This window comes from Micromys minutus (assembly GCF_963924665.1).
Source record: "Micromys minutus genome assembly, chromosome: 1".
NCBI lineage: Eukaryota > Metazoa > Chordata > Mammalia > Rodentia > Muridae > Micromys > Micromys minutus.
In genome coordinates this window covers 63,422,504-63,438,550 of record NC_137969.1, presented here as the reverse complement: position 1 = coordinate 63,438,550, position 16,047 = coordinate 63,422,504, and the positions used below count along the sequence as shown (strand labels likewise).

General features: G+C 36.0%; 1 protein-coding gene across 9 annotated transcripts in view; it reads left to right on the top strand.

The window, feature by feature from the left end:
• Nucleotides 1-16,047, top strand: part of CDC42BPA (CDC42 binding protein kinase alpha) — a 207,116-nt gene that overhangs the window by 82,336 nt on the left and 108,733 nt on the right. For 8 of the 9 annotated variants that reach the window (XM_080927474.1, XM_080927480.1, XM_080927479.1 and 5 more), the window contains exons 4-5: nucleotides 247-342; nucleotides 5,106-5,254. In XM_080927474.1, the coding sequence (XP_080783600.1) occupies nucleotides 247-342; nucleotides 5,106-5,254 (245 nt within the window). Of the gene's footprint in view, nucleotides 1-244; nucleotides 343-5,105; nucleotides 5,255-16,047 lie in introns of those variants that run through there. The other variant, XM_080927481.1, reaches the window with a different exon arrangement.

Here is a 16,047-nt window from a genome sequence, read left to right as displayed (position 1 = left end):
ATCCTTTCTTATGTCTTTAACAATGGCAAAGTAGATATGGCAAAATTGGACATTTATATCATCTGGTTAATAGGTTCGTCTGTGGTTAAGTTAAATAATTTTGTGAATTTTTCTGTTTTGGACTGTAGCAGTTCTAAAAAATATTAAACTTTTAAGACTGTGCTACACATTTTGAGCACTTGTTTACAGTAGTGTTTTCAAAATTTGTATAAAGTGTTCTTTAAAAACATCTTCTTTTCCTTCCAGACAGCGTGCTTTCGTGAAGAGAGGGATGTGTTGGTAAATGGAGACAATAAGTGGATAACCACTCTGCACTACGCTTTCCAGGATGACAATAACTTAGTAAGTATCCACTGTATTTTGTTGGCCAATTTTAGCATTTTATTTTAAAGTGTTACTTAGATGTAGATTTCTTTAAATTGAAAAATTACTGCATTTCATACCCTTGGTATGATTTTTTTTTTTTTTTTTGTCTGAGAAGTTTGATGCTCTTATATTGAATTTGCTTATGCCTTTAAATATGAAATCCCAAACTAAATCCAATCTGTTTTAATTTTCTTCCATTAAGTTCTATAGGCATGAGTTTGGGAGTTTTTCTTTTTATGACTCTCCCAATGTATTTTATTAGTAGTGTTCTTCTTTTTAAAAGTTTACACACTTTACAGAGTGACCATGTGCTATATTAAGTTGGGCCACGATTATATTGACATCACGGACCACTTCATAAAAGCTTGGGAGAAACTTAGAGAATATTCAAAATATTAGAATATGTACCACTAGCAACAAAATCTCGAGACACTGGAAATGAAGTAAAGGTCACAGGATAAATAAGTTGTTTGTTCCGGCTGAGCATATAAACCCTAGGCCTGCTAGTCATAGTTCTTCAGTTTTCCATCCATTTTTATTCCCAGGCATATATGTTTTAGGAAAGTATTCATGTCTTGAGATGCTGCTATGTACCAGACTTGGCAACTAGCTTAGAAAGAATAGGGCACAGGTTTTGGAGTCCTGGGAGATGTGCGCACACTTCTGCTCACTCTAGATGAAGAGCAAATGACACGCTGAAGTGCTAATACCACCAAGTCCAGTTTGCCGCCAGTGAGTTTTATTTGGGTTAATTGCAGGAGCAGAAATGATTCAAGGGCAGCTCTGTCACCATCGTGCATCATATGTAGGATGCGGTTTGTGTCACAATTGCTCTTCAAATGATGGGGTAAAGCTTTGCATGTGTGCATTGAGCAGTGTCAGAGTGAGTCAAACAATGCTCTACTTGAAAAGTAATAAAATTCTGTCAGTGTATTCATTTGGAGATAGATTTATCACTGTGAATTTATGCATTGCTTAAAAATCTACACTTTGTTATAAACACAGAAGTAAAAAATTTAAAAGTGGTTTTAAACCACGAGTCACCAGTGTGAGTGCTGGGAATAAAACCTGGGTCCTCTTCAAGAGCATCAGCCGCTCTCATTGTTGGCCGTCTCTCCAGCCTCCCAAATGCCAGATCTCAACGAGCAAACATTTGCCAGAAATATCAAGATGAGGAAAAAAGTTTGAGCTGCTCTTGACATTGTGTGTTCTGAGTTATTTAGTCTGATTTGTGTTCTTTGCATAAGATTTTAGGATTTACATTTTTTCTTCAGTGATTTTTCTCTGAGAGCAGTAATCTGTATATTTTCAGTTATATTAATTATATTGAATAGAAGTAATAGTATTTCAAAGAGGATCAAAATAAAAATTCTTGTCATTTACAAAAGATAGAATTCAGAAGTTTTAGTTATCATCAGAGGCATTCTTTTAAGCATTTAAAATTTTAGAAAGTAAATGAGTGTGTGCATCTGTACTGTGCCCAGCATGTAGAAGGCCCCAGATTGCATCTCCCTGCACTACCTAAAACAAACCTGAAAACCACCTGTTTTGGAGCTGAAGAAATGGCTTAGCAGTAAAGAGCACTTTCTGTTCTTACAAAAGACCGGAGTTTAGTTCCCAGTGACCACAGTTTAGGTCCACAGTTAGTTCCCAGCAACCACAGTGGGCAGTTTACAGCTGCCTAGAACTCCAGCTCCAGAGAAAATGGCCTCTGTTTTGACTCTATGGCACCTGCACACCTGTGGGACACATGCATACACTCAGGGCACATGTAAATCTCATTCATATAACAAACAAATCTTTAAAAATGACTGTATTAGAAAACAAAACAGTTTAAGATGTAAACAAATTTAGTTTTAGATACTCACATGAAAGTGATATTAAAGATATTTATTTTGCAAGGTAACTTTTTTGATTCAAATAATTTATTATTATTATTATTATTATTATTATTATTATTATTTTACTTATTCACTTTATATCCAATCACTTCACCCCTCCCAACCACCCCTCCCATAATTTTTCCCTTATACCTGGCATCTTCTCCTCTGAGTGGGTGGGGACTACCCTAGATGTCCCCTCCCCTGGCACATCAGGTCTTTGTGAGGCGAGGTGCATCCTTTCCCACTGAGGCCAGATAAGCCAGCCTAGCTAAGAACATATCCCACAACACGTTACAGCTTTTGGGATAGCCTTTGCTCCAGTTACATGAAGACTAAGCTGCACATCTACTACATATGTGCAGGGAAGCCTAGGTCCAGCCTGTGTATGCTCTTTGGTGGTTCAGTCGCTGAAAGTCCCAGGGTCCTGGTTAGTTGACTCTTTTGATCTTCCTATGGCGTTCCTATCCCCTCAGGTGCCACAATTCCTCTTCCTGTTTTTTCATAAGTGTCCCCAAGCTCCACCCACTCTTTGGCTGTGGGTGTCTGCATCTGTCTAAGTCAGCTGCTGAGTGGAGCCTCTCAGAGGACAGCCACGCTAGACTCCTGTCTGTGTGGTTTGGGCTCTGCTCTTAATCATTTTTTTTTTAAGTAACCAACATTTATAGTGTTATATAATTCAAGAGATTTGTGTTAGATAATTTGGATTTTCATTTCCAACTTCCCTAGATATTTCTATATGCATAATATGAAAAGGATAGAGTTATATACCAAGTGTGTCTTTTACATGCTTAAGCAGAAGAGACAGTTTCATGTATGACACTACGGTATGAATAGAATTTTTTTAAAATGAAAACTCACTGTATTCAAAACTGCTGTGTCAAACACTGATGCATGGAAACCTTTTGTCTTTGATTATTATGAATCAGTAAAATTTATTTTTTTCTCATATTTCTTATTCACAATTTACTGTTTATGCTTGAGGGAAAAAAGAAAAATATTTAAGCTTAATTTCTTGAATTAGCCTTTATTTGTACATTAATTAGAAATAGGATCTTATATTCTGGGCCAGCCCTCAAGTCAGTATTATGTGGGGTTTGGGGTTGGTAGCACGGCTTGAATCTAGGACTCTGTGCATGTTAGAATCTGATTATGGATGGTATAACCATTGAGTTATAGTATCAGCCTAAAACAGAGTTCTCACTGGGCCTAGAGCTCGGTGTTTGCTTCTTTGCTTGTTTTTTGAGCAGGGTTTCACTATGTTAGTCTAGGCTTAAGTTTGTGATCCTCCTGTCTCTCCCATAGGTTGTGATTGCAGGTATGTTCCAACACTCCTGGCTGAAATGTTGATTGTAATTGGGTTGCTCAGATCAGCAGTGCTAGATGAAATAATTTGTTTATTTCCTCTGGCCTCTAACTTATTATCTATCCTGAGCATCACCTTGACCTTCTGATACTTTTGCTTCTACCTCTTGAGTGCTGGGATTATGATCAATTAAGTTTCATCATGTCCTGTTTGTACAATGCTAGGGATTGAATCCGGGCCTTAGTGCATGCCAGGTAAGCACTTATTGACTGAATTATATCCTCAGCTCCATAATTAAAGTTTTGATCCTGTGAAATGACCTTTCCAAAGAATGGTTTTGCTTCTTACTTACAAAGCATGATCCCAAGTGGTACTGAACTAAGATACGAGTTATGTGTATGAGTATCAGTCTATTTTAATTGCACTTTTTGTGCCTTAAAATTTGTTACTTGCTACAGTTCTCATTGAGCTTCTTTTAAATTAAGAAATAAAATTTATTCTCTACATCTGTCTTCATTTCTTGCAACCTGATAGTGCTATAGAATTTTATTAGATTGAATTAACTTCTTAGTAAGCTTCAAGGTAGAGTTGGTTAACTATTAGGCTTACTAAATACAGTAAGTAAGCTGTAAACCAGGACTTAAAATATAATTTTCCTAATTGTCAAATACATATATATATATATATAAAATTCATTTCTTTGACATTTTCTATGCTTATAATTTTCATGTATCATAACAAAAGAACTTTTAAGGCAAATTTAAATTATATTGTTAGCTCAGTGGTATCCTACAAATAAAATTGTTGTTGGGCTGGAGAGATGCCTTAGTGGTTAAGAACACATGCTGCCCTTGCAGAGGACCTGAGTTTTCTTCCCAGCACCCACATGGTAGCTCACAACTGCCTGTAACTCCAGTTCCAGTGGAAGTAACACCCTTTTCTGAACTTCATAGGCACTAGGCATACATGGTATATAGACAAATATGCAGGCACTCATTTGAATTGGAGGTTCATCTTTAGAAAAAAAATCATAACATCAAGGCATGCTAAGTGGTCCATGTGCGTATGGGCATATATAAGTAATATGTATTTGGAAAACAATCTAAAATGTCATAAAATCTATATCATCTGTCATCTAACTGAGCCTGGTGAACATTCTGATATATACCGCTACCTCTTCTTAAGTACAACAATATACATAAATACATACATACATATACACACTCATGTATCTAAAATGGGTATATGTCTATGTATGTATATTTGAGAAAAAATCCATTTTGTGAATATACTGTCATTTACTTGGCAAAGGACAAAAACAGCAAAAATTGTAATCCTGTCTTATATGCCAAGTTTTAAAATTTTGTTTCGTTGTTTATGGAACTGAGAAGTCTTACTAGTATTACTGGTAATTATCTTACATACTTAAATGTTAACCACACAAGTAATTAATCTTCATAAGTATTCAGCCTAGTCCTATTTGACCTTGGGATGCAGTACATACATTAACTTTACCATAATTATTTACTGAGTACATTTCCTTTTGTTCACAGTACCTGGTTATGGATTATTATGTTGGTGGGGATTTACTTACTCTGCTCAGCAAATTTGAAGACAGATTGCCTGAAGAGATGGCTCGGTTTTACTTGGCTGAGATGGTGATAGCCATTGACTCAGTTCACCAGCTCCACTATGTTCACAGGTGAGTTAGCTTCTCTGTCAGTGATGGCCTTAGAGCATACTCATGACTGAGCTTACATGTGATATCCTTTCTAAAAGGAGTATGCAGCATTTAGTTTCCTTATGGTCGGCTCTTATACTGATGTTACTTAGAATTCTGGGCCATAAATTATAGGCTTGTTATATATTTTATTGTTCTCAAGAAAAGACTTTGGCTTGGGAGACAACAATGGAGAGGACTGGAATTTGAGTCCCAACCCCACGTAAAAGCTGGACACGGTAGTATGTACCTGCTGGGGAAGAGACGTGCAGAGGCTGACCATTCAGACTAGACAAATCCATAAGCTCCAGGTTCAGCAAGAGAACTTGTCTTAGAAAATATGGCAGACTTGCTGTTTACACTGCCAGTTACAGTGGCATTGATTGATCAGACACATGCTGACTAGAACAACAAAGGAGAGCAAGCTCAATCTCGTTATAGTGCCGTATTTGGTTATACTTGGCAGTTGAAACCTTCTGACAATGCATACATAATTTATATAGACAATCATAATGTTGATTCTAGTAGCAGAATTTTAAAAACTGTGAGGGGAGTGAGAGGGGTTCTTGCATTATTTCCTAGGTTCTCAGAAACAATAGTGCAGGCCACATGTCCTTCACAAGACTTCCTTAGAAAATATTTCACTTCTTAGAAAATATTGTCAGATGTAGCTTTTTCTTTTCTTTCGTTTCTTTTTTTTTTCTGTTAAATACTGTTATTGGGAATAGAACCTAGGGCTCTGGGCATGTTGGGTAAACAAATGTTCCACCACTGAGATACAGTACCAAGCAGCAGATTTTACACAGAAAGATAATTCTAGGAAGTAATTAATATCTTAAAATTGTGAATTAGTGTGAAGCTAATAACATGAGATTTTCAGAGACATTAATTTCTTTAAATCTTTTTAAAAATGGACTCATGAAGTTAGAATGAGGTAGAGTGGTGAGTGTGGATCTAGAAGAGGCACAGGGTCTGGATCAAAATATATTATATGCAACTTGCACATAATTAATACACATATTTTAACTTTTATTAAAAAGGTTCTTGGCTGAAATATTTGCCCATATAGACAAATACTAATGGAATTCTAATTATTAAAAATAAGGAGTTCATTTTAAATCTTCAAGGATAGTTTTTAAAAAGTCTAAAATTATACAATTCTCACTTATTTGATGGCATTAGTTATTAGTCTTGATGATAATCACTTTTAGGGTTTTAGTTCATAAGACTAAGTTTATTTTTGTCACCTGAGGAAAGATGTTGATCTTTTTGTATAATCTGTCATAATATTCCATTAATGTTTATTTAAAATTATGAGATTAAATTGTAAAATCTCCTGAAATGGATTTTTGAGATATAATTCATATACCACATACTTCATTCATTTAAAGTGTATAATGATATTAGTATAGTCACTAATACATGAAACACTTGTCATGAGCCATTTTAGGAATTTTTCATTACTTCAGAAAGAAACCTTATACCATATCCTCTCATCTCAGTTCCAACACTCCCCAGCCCAATAAAACATTAATTACTTTCTGCTCCATAAATACATTAAATTTGGGCATCTCATGTAAATGAGGTCCTATAACATGTAGTCTTTTATGACAGGTGTCTTTTACTTAAGATAGTGTTTATTAGGTTCATTAATATTGTAGGATATATTTGAAGATGCTTTCCTAGTGAGGTTGATTGTTTGGTAAACTTTAGATTTTCCAGAAGTTTTTCAGAACACAAAGTATACATTATACAGCATTCACAACATAGGCATCTCAGCTCCAAATTAATCCATAAAGAAATTATAACTCAGTTTCAAGAGAAAAACAATAACAACAAAACAACAACAGTAATAATAAGCAACTGATGGGAATCCTAAGATGACAAGATATAAGAACAATAACTTACCAAAGCACTTATTTTTGATGGAATTCATAAAGAAAATACATTTGAAATGAAGTAAATGATAAATGTTTTCTTAATGAAAGGTAAATTATGACAAAACAAACAAACAAAACCAAATAAATAAACCGAAACCTAACCCAAATGGGAATGTGTATGAGTGTTTGTCTGCATGTGTGTCTGCATGTGTGTATATGCAACATGGCCATGCCTGGTACCGTCTGAAACCAGATGAGGGCATTAGAATCCCTGGAACTGGAGTTGAGGATGGTTGTGAGTCACCACGTGAGTGCTGATAGCTTAACTAAGGTGTTCTTAACCTCCAAGTCTTCTCATCACCCTCCATCTCCCATGGAATCGTGGAGAGAGAAACATACAGCATTTTGAAGAAAAACATACTAAAGACCTTCAGGAGCAGGAATTTGAATGTAGGTTAAGGAAATTGACCTCATGCAGGGGAGAGAGAGGCAGGGTAGGCAAAAGTTTTCATGTTGGAAAAATACGGCAAATTTATAAAATTAAAATTGGAGCAGAGTTTCAGTCCTCGAAATCAAAGCTAGCACATCATAATCGGACTGTGGCGTACACAAGATGAAGACGTCTTCATGTGTAGAGAAAACGGGTGAAAAACTTCAGACACTTTCAAACCACGGAGGCTAAGAGACAATGGAATATTCTTAGATGACTGACAACAAGAAAGTTGTCTGTACAGAATTCATATTCAGTAGCCTCTTTTTCCCTGTAGCTTTAGATATTTTACCTAAAATGTAGAAAACTTCAAAGAATTCATTTCTCTGATCTTTTCTCACAAGAAATCTTCAACAGTGTATTTTAGAATTTGAGAAGATGGTAACAGAAGGAAATTTGGGCTTTCAGGAAAGAAAAAGCGAACAGAAAATAGTAAAATTGTCAGTCTGTAAACACTATTTTTACTATTAGGTTTCTGAACACTTACATTCATTTAAAGCAAAGGATAGCGGAGGTCCTCAAGGATGTATATATGCCCCGCAGAGCAGCTGGAGGATGATGGGAGGGATGGGCCATCGAGCCCAATGTAATTACTGACTTTCAAGTAAAGTAAAGCTGGGGAGGGTAAGAATAAGTGGCTTATATGGGAAAGCAAAATAAAAAATAAGTTTATTATTAAACTTTGCAATGACAAAGACTTGTGACCAAAAAATGCATTAAATATTTATGGTATCCCAAAATAAAAATGTGAGTAAGATAGACTTGCAGGTATAAATAGAGCATATAGGAATGTTAGAAAAACTTAGGGGATGGTATTCCAGTGAGTTCTTTTGAAGTGGAAATTAAGGGTTCTTTGGGAAGTCAGTTGTGTTGGATGGTGTTTTGCTGGGGCAAACATGTGAAGGAGTGTTTTCCTGAAGTGGATAGAGGTGAAAGGATGTTTTGCTAAAGCATATATGTGAAGGAGCATTTCACTGAAGCAGACACAGGTGAAAGAATGCTCTGCTAAACCAAGCATGTGATAGGACACATGATGAAGGAGTCTTCACTAACAGCACACATGTATTTGTTCACCTTACATTGTGTAGCTGAGCTCTATTTGTTGTGACTCCATAGCGGAAGACCCATCATAAAACTTCTAGTAAGGTTCCTGACTTCTTGCCACTTCTGACTTGGCTGATTGGCAGAGTGGTGTCAGGTGATGCAGACTCATATGGAGTTTTGCTAAGACAGACTCACATGTTGAGGCATGACACACGATGAAGCCAAGACTGGTGAAGAACACTCGATGTTTGGAGGGAGTATAAATAAGACCCAAAGGATGGTGACAGGGGCTTGCTTGCATAGCTAGCTCATAGCTAGCTAGCTGAGAAGTGTAAGGCGAACCTCATTGCACATAAAACCCCAGGGAGGTACAGGTGAATGGGCAAACTAGTGTAAACGATGTACTGTCGAATCAGTTGGCAGTTAGTAAAGGACTTTTCAAGGGACTTTTTTATGGATCAGGATATTACTGCAACATGACACCCCATCTTAGTCATTACTTAGAAACACTCAATGTGACATTTATTATTTAGACATGAAATGTATATAAACATCACAAAGGATTATATCAGTCATTGTTGCTTTGAGTATTCATCAAGTTATATTTACTGATAATTGATTAATTCAGTCCTCTTTTCCTTTCTTCTGTTCATTCTGTCTCCTTATTTCCCACACCTGGTCTTCCCCAGTTTCCTTTTCTATGATGGATTTAGGTAACTTAAGGTCAGAGTGCATAAGATAAATTGTTGCCAAGATCTGAAAAGAAACAGACTCATTATGATGATTAAGACTTTCTATTTGCGGAGCTGATGAAGTGTGTCCTTCTGGCAGAGGACCTTAGATCACTTCCCAGCACCACCTCAGATGACTGTTGTCACCTGTAAGTTCAGCTCCAAGGGAATCCTGCAGCCTCTTCTGGCCTTCATATTACTTACCCACATAGGACGTAGGTGCACACGTGTAAGTGAAATAAAGATTCTAGCAGAAGTCTATCCACAAGTAAAGAACTAGTTGGAGGCTCTGTGGGTAAAGTGCTTGTCTCTGTCCTGAGCTGAACCCAGGACCAGGATCAAAGGAGAGAAGTAACTGAAGAATCCTGTCCCTTGACTTCCATAGACTGTGTGCTGTGCTGTCCCAATAGCAATAATCAATAAAATACATTAAAAAAAATTTAACCAGGAGAAAAACTTCCCATTTCAACTGCCATGTTTTCAAATTGTTTATGCTAACCTTTTCTTTTTTCCTTGTGAAAAAAAATCTGGAGTTTCAGAGAAGGTTAATATCTTTAGGGCTACAAACATGATCTTTTTGCCAACAAAACTTTTTCTGAAGGTAAATTGCTTAGGTTTGGGGTAATGTACTGATTTTATAGTCCTGCCTTTCATCATCATTATTACTACGATTTTTAGATAGTAGCTTGTATATATCTTAAAATACAATGTATTTTTAAAAATTCCCAAACCAAAACCCAGTGAACTTGTCTATTTCTACCTGCTCCCATTTGTTTTATATTCAAGACTCAGAAATTTCTATTTTTATTCATCTTCTCTTCTTGATTTTAATAATATCAATAATTTAATAAAAAGCATATCTATAAATCACAAGAAATAGATCAATCCTGTTTAAATAGTATCTGTTGGGAGAAATACCCTATAATAAATCAGAGAGAGGTTTTCATTCACTGCCCCTTAGAATTACATGAAGAGTAAGTGTGTTACAAAGCTTTTCTGCGTTTGGGGCTGATCCCTTAGTGTGGGTTTTTGAAAAGGGATCGAAAAATCATTACCATTCTGTGTTCTTGAAATGCTCTGTAGCCTGAAGCTCAAAGAAGACCTAATTTTATCACTGTGGATTCTCCCCTTTTTCTGTGGGTACAATAATTTTGGCAAAGTTACAAGATAATTTTAGCATTCAGTCCAGTTGTGTTTTAATGTAGTATGATTTTTAAAATACATAGTATGTAAAGGAGAAGTACAGTGTAATCAAAAGTAAAAATAAATATATTCCTTTGGGAGAGTGTTCTTCCAAATTATATGAGCAATACAAATGTAGGAGAGATGCCATGGTGCTTATGAGAAAGGGAAACACAGGTCTTAACCTAGACCTCAGTGCCAGTGCCTGCAGAACATTCTGACTCATGATAGGTTGTTAAATAACCTCTAGTTACTTTGAAGGTTAGTCAGTTAGAAACTACCCTTTTGTAGGTTAACTAGTACCATTAAGTTTACATTTCATTATTGCCAGGGTAATATTTCTATTATCATGCTTCTGGCCTCCTGTCTATATATAATTGCATCTGAATGTTTCAAAAATATTTCCGTTATAAAAATGTGTACCTTTGTAAGTACTAATTTTGCTCCGTTTTAAGTAATGCTGTTTTGAGATACTCAAGTCTAGCCTATTGGATTGGAGTAGCCTTAAATGATGTTCTTCTTTCTAAACCCAGTGTAATTTATTTGCTTAATAAAGAGTTACTGATTTAAAAAAACTTTATAAATAATTGGTTACACTCATTCAAATTGGAGAGACTGAGATAATTAATTCTGGGGATAGTGTAGAAATGTTATCATTTCTAAGCACTTCTCTTACTTTTCATAGATTGTAAAGATTGTGACTGACATCTTGCCCTGGCTTTACTTCACTCCTTTGTTGACAGTGCTTGGTATCTGGTTAGCCAGCTGCTATCTTATTATAAGACATCACTGCCTCAGAGTTAATCTGAGTGCCAGATGTCATTTTAGCTTGTTACATCAGAAAGTATAGATTGTCATCCTGTTCCCACTTACCAGTAACTGGGTTCTTTCTCCAGGAACAGAAACTGAATCCATTTGGGTTAGAAGGATGTTCCTCTCCCTTAAGTGTGCTCTGTAGAGACAGCCGTATGTAATTTCTTTAAAGCTTTGTCTTTCTGCTATTGATTCCCATGTGTCTGGTATCATGACATTTAATATCATGTATTTTAGGACTTAGGAAGCTCACACAGTTTCTAAGGATTCTTACAGACTTTCCTAAGCTGTCTGAGGATCATTAGAGCTCTGCTCCTCCCTCACCCCATCTCACTGACTCTGCCACTTTATGCTTCTCTATTGTTACATATGGTTGAAACCTTGTAAATGCCATTTATTGTTGAGCTTGTGTCCCTGCCTCTAATTTTTACTTTTCTTTGCTAATACCTTGATTCATTTTTCCTTTTTTCATTACATACCAAATACTAGATAATTATATTTCAAGTATTCTCATAATAATCAGATGATCTATGGTTCATGGAAGACAAGGGTTATACTGCTGGACCATAAATTGAGACCCCAAATGTGACTTTTAAAAATTCAGTTAGATAGCTTTATGGATCCTTTTGATGGGGTGAATTAGTGACAAGAATAATCAGGGTTGTGACTCAGTCCCTTACATGTACAGAAGTTTTGCTTACATGATGTTGTCTTAAAGCCGAGGAGATTTGTGGAGTTTCTAGAGACACCAACAACTTTTTTCCCTTTCTATTTGGTTTCTGTTATCTTGTTAAATAGACTAATACTCGGAGGGAGAAAGATGTAATGAAGTTAGAATCAAGAATAGAATGTGCCCCCTCCTCATAGAATAGTAAGTAAAGGCTACAGAATAAGAAATACAATGAACTTTCACAATTACATTAAGAAGAGAAATAGGCTTGGGATTCACTCACCAAATATATATAGGTATATTCTGTCTGTCTCCATATATGTACATATATACATATGTAGGTATATGTGTATATATAAGTATGCATGTGTGCTTATGAAATTGATGCAACAGAGGGTTGGGCACAGAGAGAGAGGGAGGGAGGGAGGGAGGGAGACAGAGAGAGAGAGAGAGAGAGAGAGAGAGAGAGAGAGAGAGAGAGAGAGAGAGAGAGAGAGAGAGAGAGAGAGAGAGATTGAGATTTGAACCTCTCACCTGGCCAAAAAAAGAGCCCAGATAAGGAAGTCTTTTTTCTTAATCCCTTGCTACTATTAGCAGGAGTTAAATTGCCTGAAACCAGCAGCTCCTGGCCACAGAATAGCAAAGGGTTAAAGCGAAAGTTAAATTGCAAAAGTAACCAGCTTTTCAGCAATTGCTGACTCCATACCCCCCTTCTACTGCCTTCCTTAGGGAGCTAGATGCTGGGCTAGCCCCTGGAAGATTGGGAAATAATTTGTTCTGAAGTTGTAGTTGAACAGAATGTGTTCATATTTTCAAACCATAGGGCACTTAAAACTTTAATATATAACATATAAGTGATAAATTATATATAACTTAGTCTATAATTAATAGATATAAATAAACTAATGAAAGGTGCAACATCCGTAATGTATGAGTATGAATAAAATATTTAATGTCACAAGTAATCAAAGAAATAAGTACTGTGTTTTAGTTATGAGATTGACAAAGGTTAAAGTAATTGATACTCCCTATTGTGACAGAATGAGTAACTGTGCTTTTACACTGTTGACTAAGTTGAGATTTTGCAACTATATTTTTTTTCCTGGAAGTGATATATTCATTTGTTTATTTTCCTCAAAAGCTTGACGTATGTCTAAACATCTATTTTTATCCAAATCACTTATGAATTTGTCAGAAGGAAATAATCTGGAATGTGACTCATTTACTTTATGAAAACATCGATTACAGTCTTTTCTTTGTGAAGATTGTTGTATTTTGTATTGTCGTGTGTGTTACAGTGTTGTCTTTAGCAGGAATAGTGGAAGTATAGACTTTCCCAGCATAGGGTATGGAGATTCTGGCAGACACAATGACCCAGTTATAGAACATCACTAAGTCTTATTAAAATTGTTTCATTCAGAAGAACTGATTCTGTTCCATACTGTTACAGACTTTGATTTTAGCTGCTGGAAGGAAAGTGCTGTTTATTATCATTGTAAGAAGCCTTTCAAATCCTGCAGTGTCCAGATGAAGGACATTGTTGATTTTATAAATTTATGAAGTGATTAGCATAGCGACAGTTATGCACAGCACACTGTACTGGGTGCTACAGACTGTGGGCCTTCATATAGCTCTTTCTGGGTAGAAGAAAGTTAAATGTTAATCAACCAACCATTAATACTTGCTTTAAAATTACAATTTTACTGGAAACCCTAAAGGTGAATAGTGATTTATGAATTGAGACAATTTCTTTTCTGAGATATCAGAGGAAGCCTTGTTTAATGATTTTGTTCTTTTTCTCCTGTAGCTCACATTAACCTTAAACTTCTGATTCTCCATAGTGCTGAGATAATACGCAGTTAGCTTGATACCGTATTTGCAAGTTATGCCTTACCGAGATCACAATGGAAATTTAAAAAATATTTATAATGAAGAGAAAATATGAGTTCTATATCATAAAATCTCCAGCCTTAAGTGAAAACATTTGAAAAAGAATGAGGTGAAAAATTAATACAGTTTCTAGCTCAGGAAGCTGGGAAAGAAAGCAAAATTAGCTTTAATTATAGAGAAGAAAAAAGTAAAATGAAGTTAAGTAACATAGATGAAAAATACAGAAATAAGGAAAGACTAATAGGCAACTATTAGCATATTAAAATTAATAAAAACACAAATACTTTATTAAAAGCCACTAGCTTACTTACTGGACCATTGTCACTAAAGACAGATGCATAGTTTGAATGTTGATATAAAATGTAGACTATGGAGCCTGGCAGTAGACTGCCCGGCTGTAACCCTGGCAGTAGACTGCCCGGCTGTAACCCTGGCAGTAGACTGCCCGGCTGTAACCCTGGCAGTGGCCGGTCATGTAACTCAGTGTGGTTTAGCTTCCTTCTCTAGACAGGGTAATGATTGTATCCACATGGGTAGTAGGATGGGTATCAGGCACTTAGGTGCTATATGGTAATCTTATAGAAGACACAGGAGAAGCTGGATATGGTAGTTCACACCTATAATTTCACCACAGTGGAGTCTGCAGCAAGAGAATTGCCAGGAGTTCCAACCAGTCTAGGTTACATAGTCTGAGGTTATAATAGACTTCAAAGTGAAGCTCTGCCTCAAAGTGTAAACCAGCCAAACAACAATGGCAAACATAACAGTGATACAAGGGAATATTAGGAATGGGACTACAAACACCTTAGAGATTTCTGATTTCATTAGCTACACTGTAATTTGAGAAGTGCATAAAATATACATTTTATTAGAAAAGATCAAAACTACTGTAAAATGTTCTATAGAAATAGAAGTTACATGGGCAAATGAAGACTGTTTAAAGAAATGGAATTTCTAATGCAGTCCTCTTCACACGGCTCCATTACCTTGTCTGTAGGGCTCTTTCCTCTGCGTCTTAGGAGGCACATGGGGAAAAAGTGCAGGCACTAGGTACAGTGACAGAGTGCAGTGACATGTCTGTGTGACCTCCCTCTCAACAGAGAGTGCTTTCATTCGCAAAGTATTTCCAGAATGAAAATTACCAGGGTAGTTTCCATATCATGGAATCACTGAAACAATAAACGCTTTAGAAAGTTTAATAGGAAGACCCAATTATTCTACTTCTGGGCATTTACCCCAGAGATGCTCCAACATACAACAAAGACACATGCACCACAATGTTCATAGCAGCCCTATTTATAACAGCCAGAAGCTAGAAAGGACCCAGATGTCCTTCAGTAGATGAATGGATACAAAAATTGTGGTACATTTACACAATGGAGTACTACTCAGCTATCAGAAACAATGGCCTAACGAAATTCTTAAGAAAATGGATTCATCTAGAGAATATCATCCTGAGTGAGATAACCCAGTCACAAAAGAACAGACATAATATGCAATCACTGATAATGGGATACTAACCCCAGAAAGCTCTGAACACCCCAGAAACAACTCACAGACTGTGTGAAGTTCAAGAAAAAAAAAGAATATATTTTAATTAAAATAGAACTGTATCACATCCCCCTTTCCTCCCTACAGCCCCTCCCAGTTTCTCTCCTATCCCCTCAAATTAATAACCTCTTTTCCTATATTATTGTTACATATATACATGTGTGTATGTATATGTACCCACAAATACTTAATTACAACCTTAAAAAATGTATTCGTATACTTTTATGCAAAAATGCTTAAAAATTTGTACATTTATCTTTGTTTTTTAAAATAAAGTTTAAAAAAAGGAATTACGGCTAGGATAGAACTGGTAAAACATGTTTTTCTTGGAATATTTTTAAAAAGATTTATTTATTTACTATACACACATATGTATATACATAAACTAATATGTGCAAATGTATGTGTGTTTGCTTTGTCTTCAGACACCTGAAGAGGGCATCAGATCCCATTACAGATGATTGTGAGCCACCATGTGGTTGCTGGGAATTGAACTTGGGATTTTTGGAAGAACAGTCAGGCAA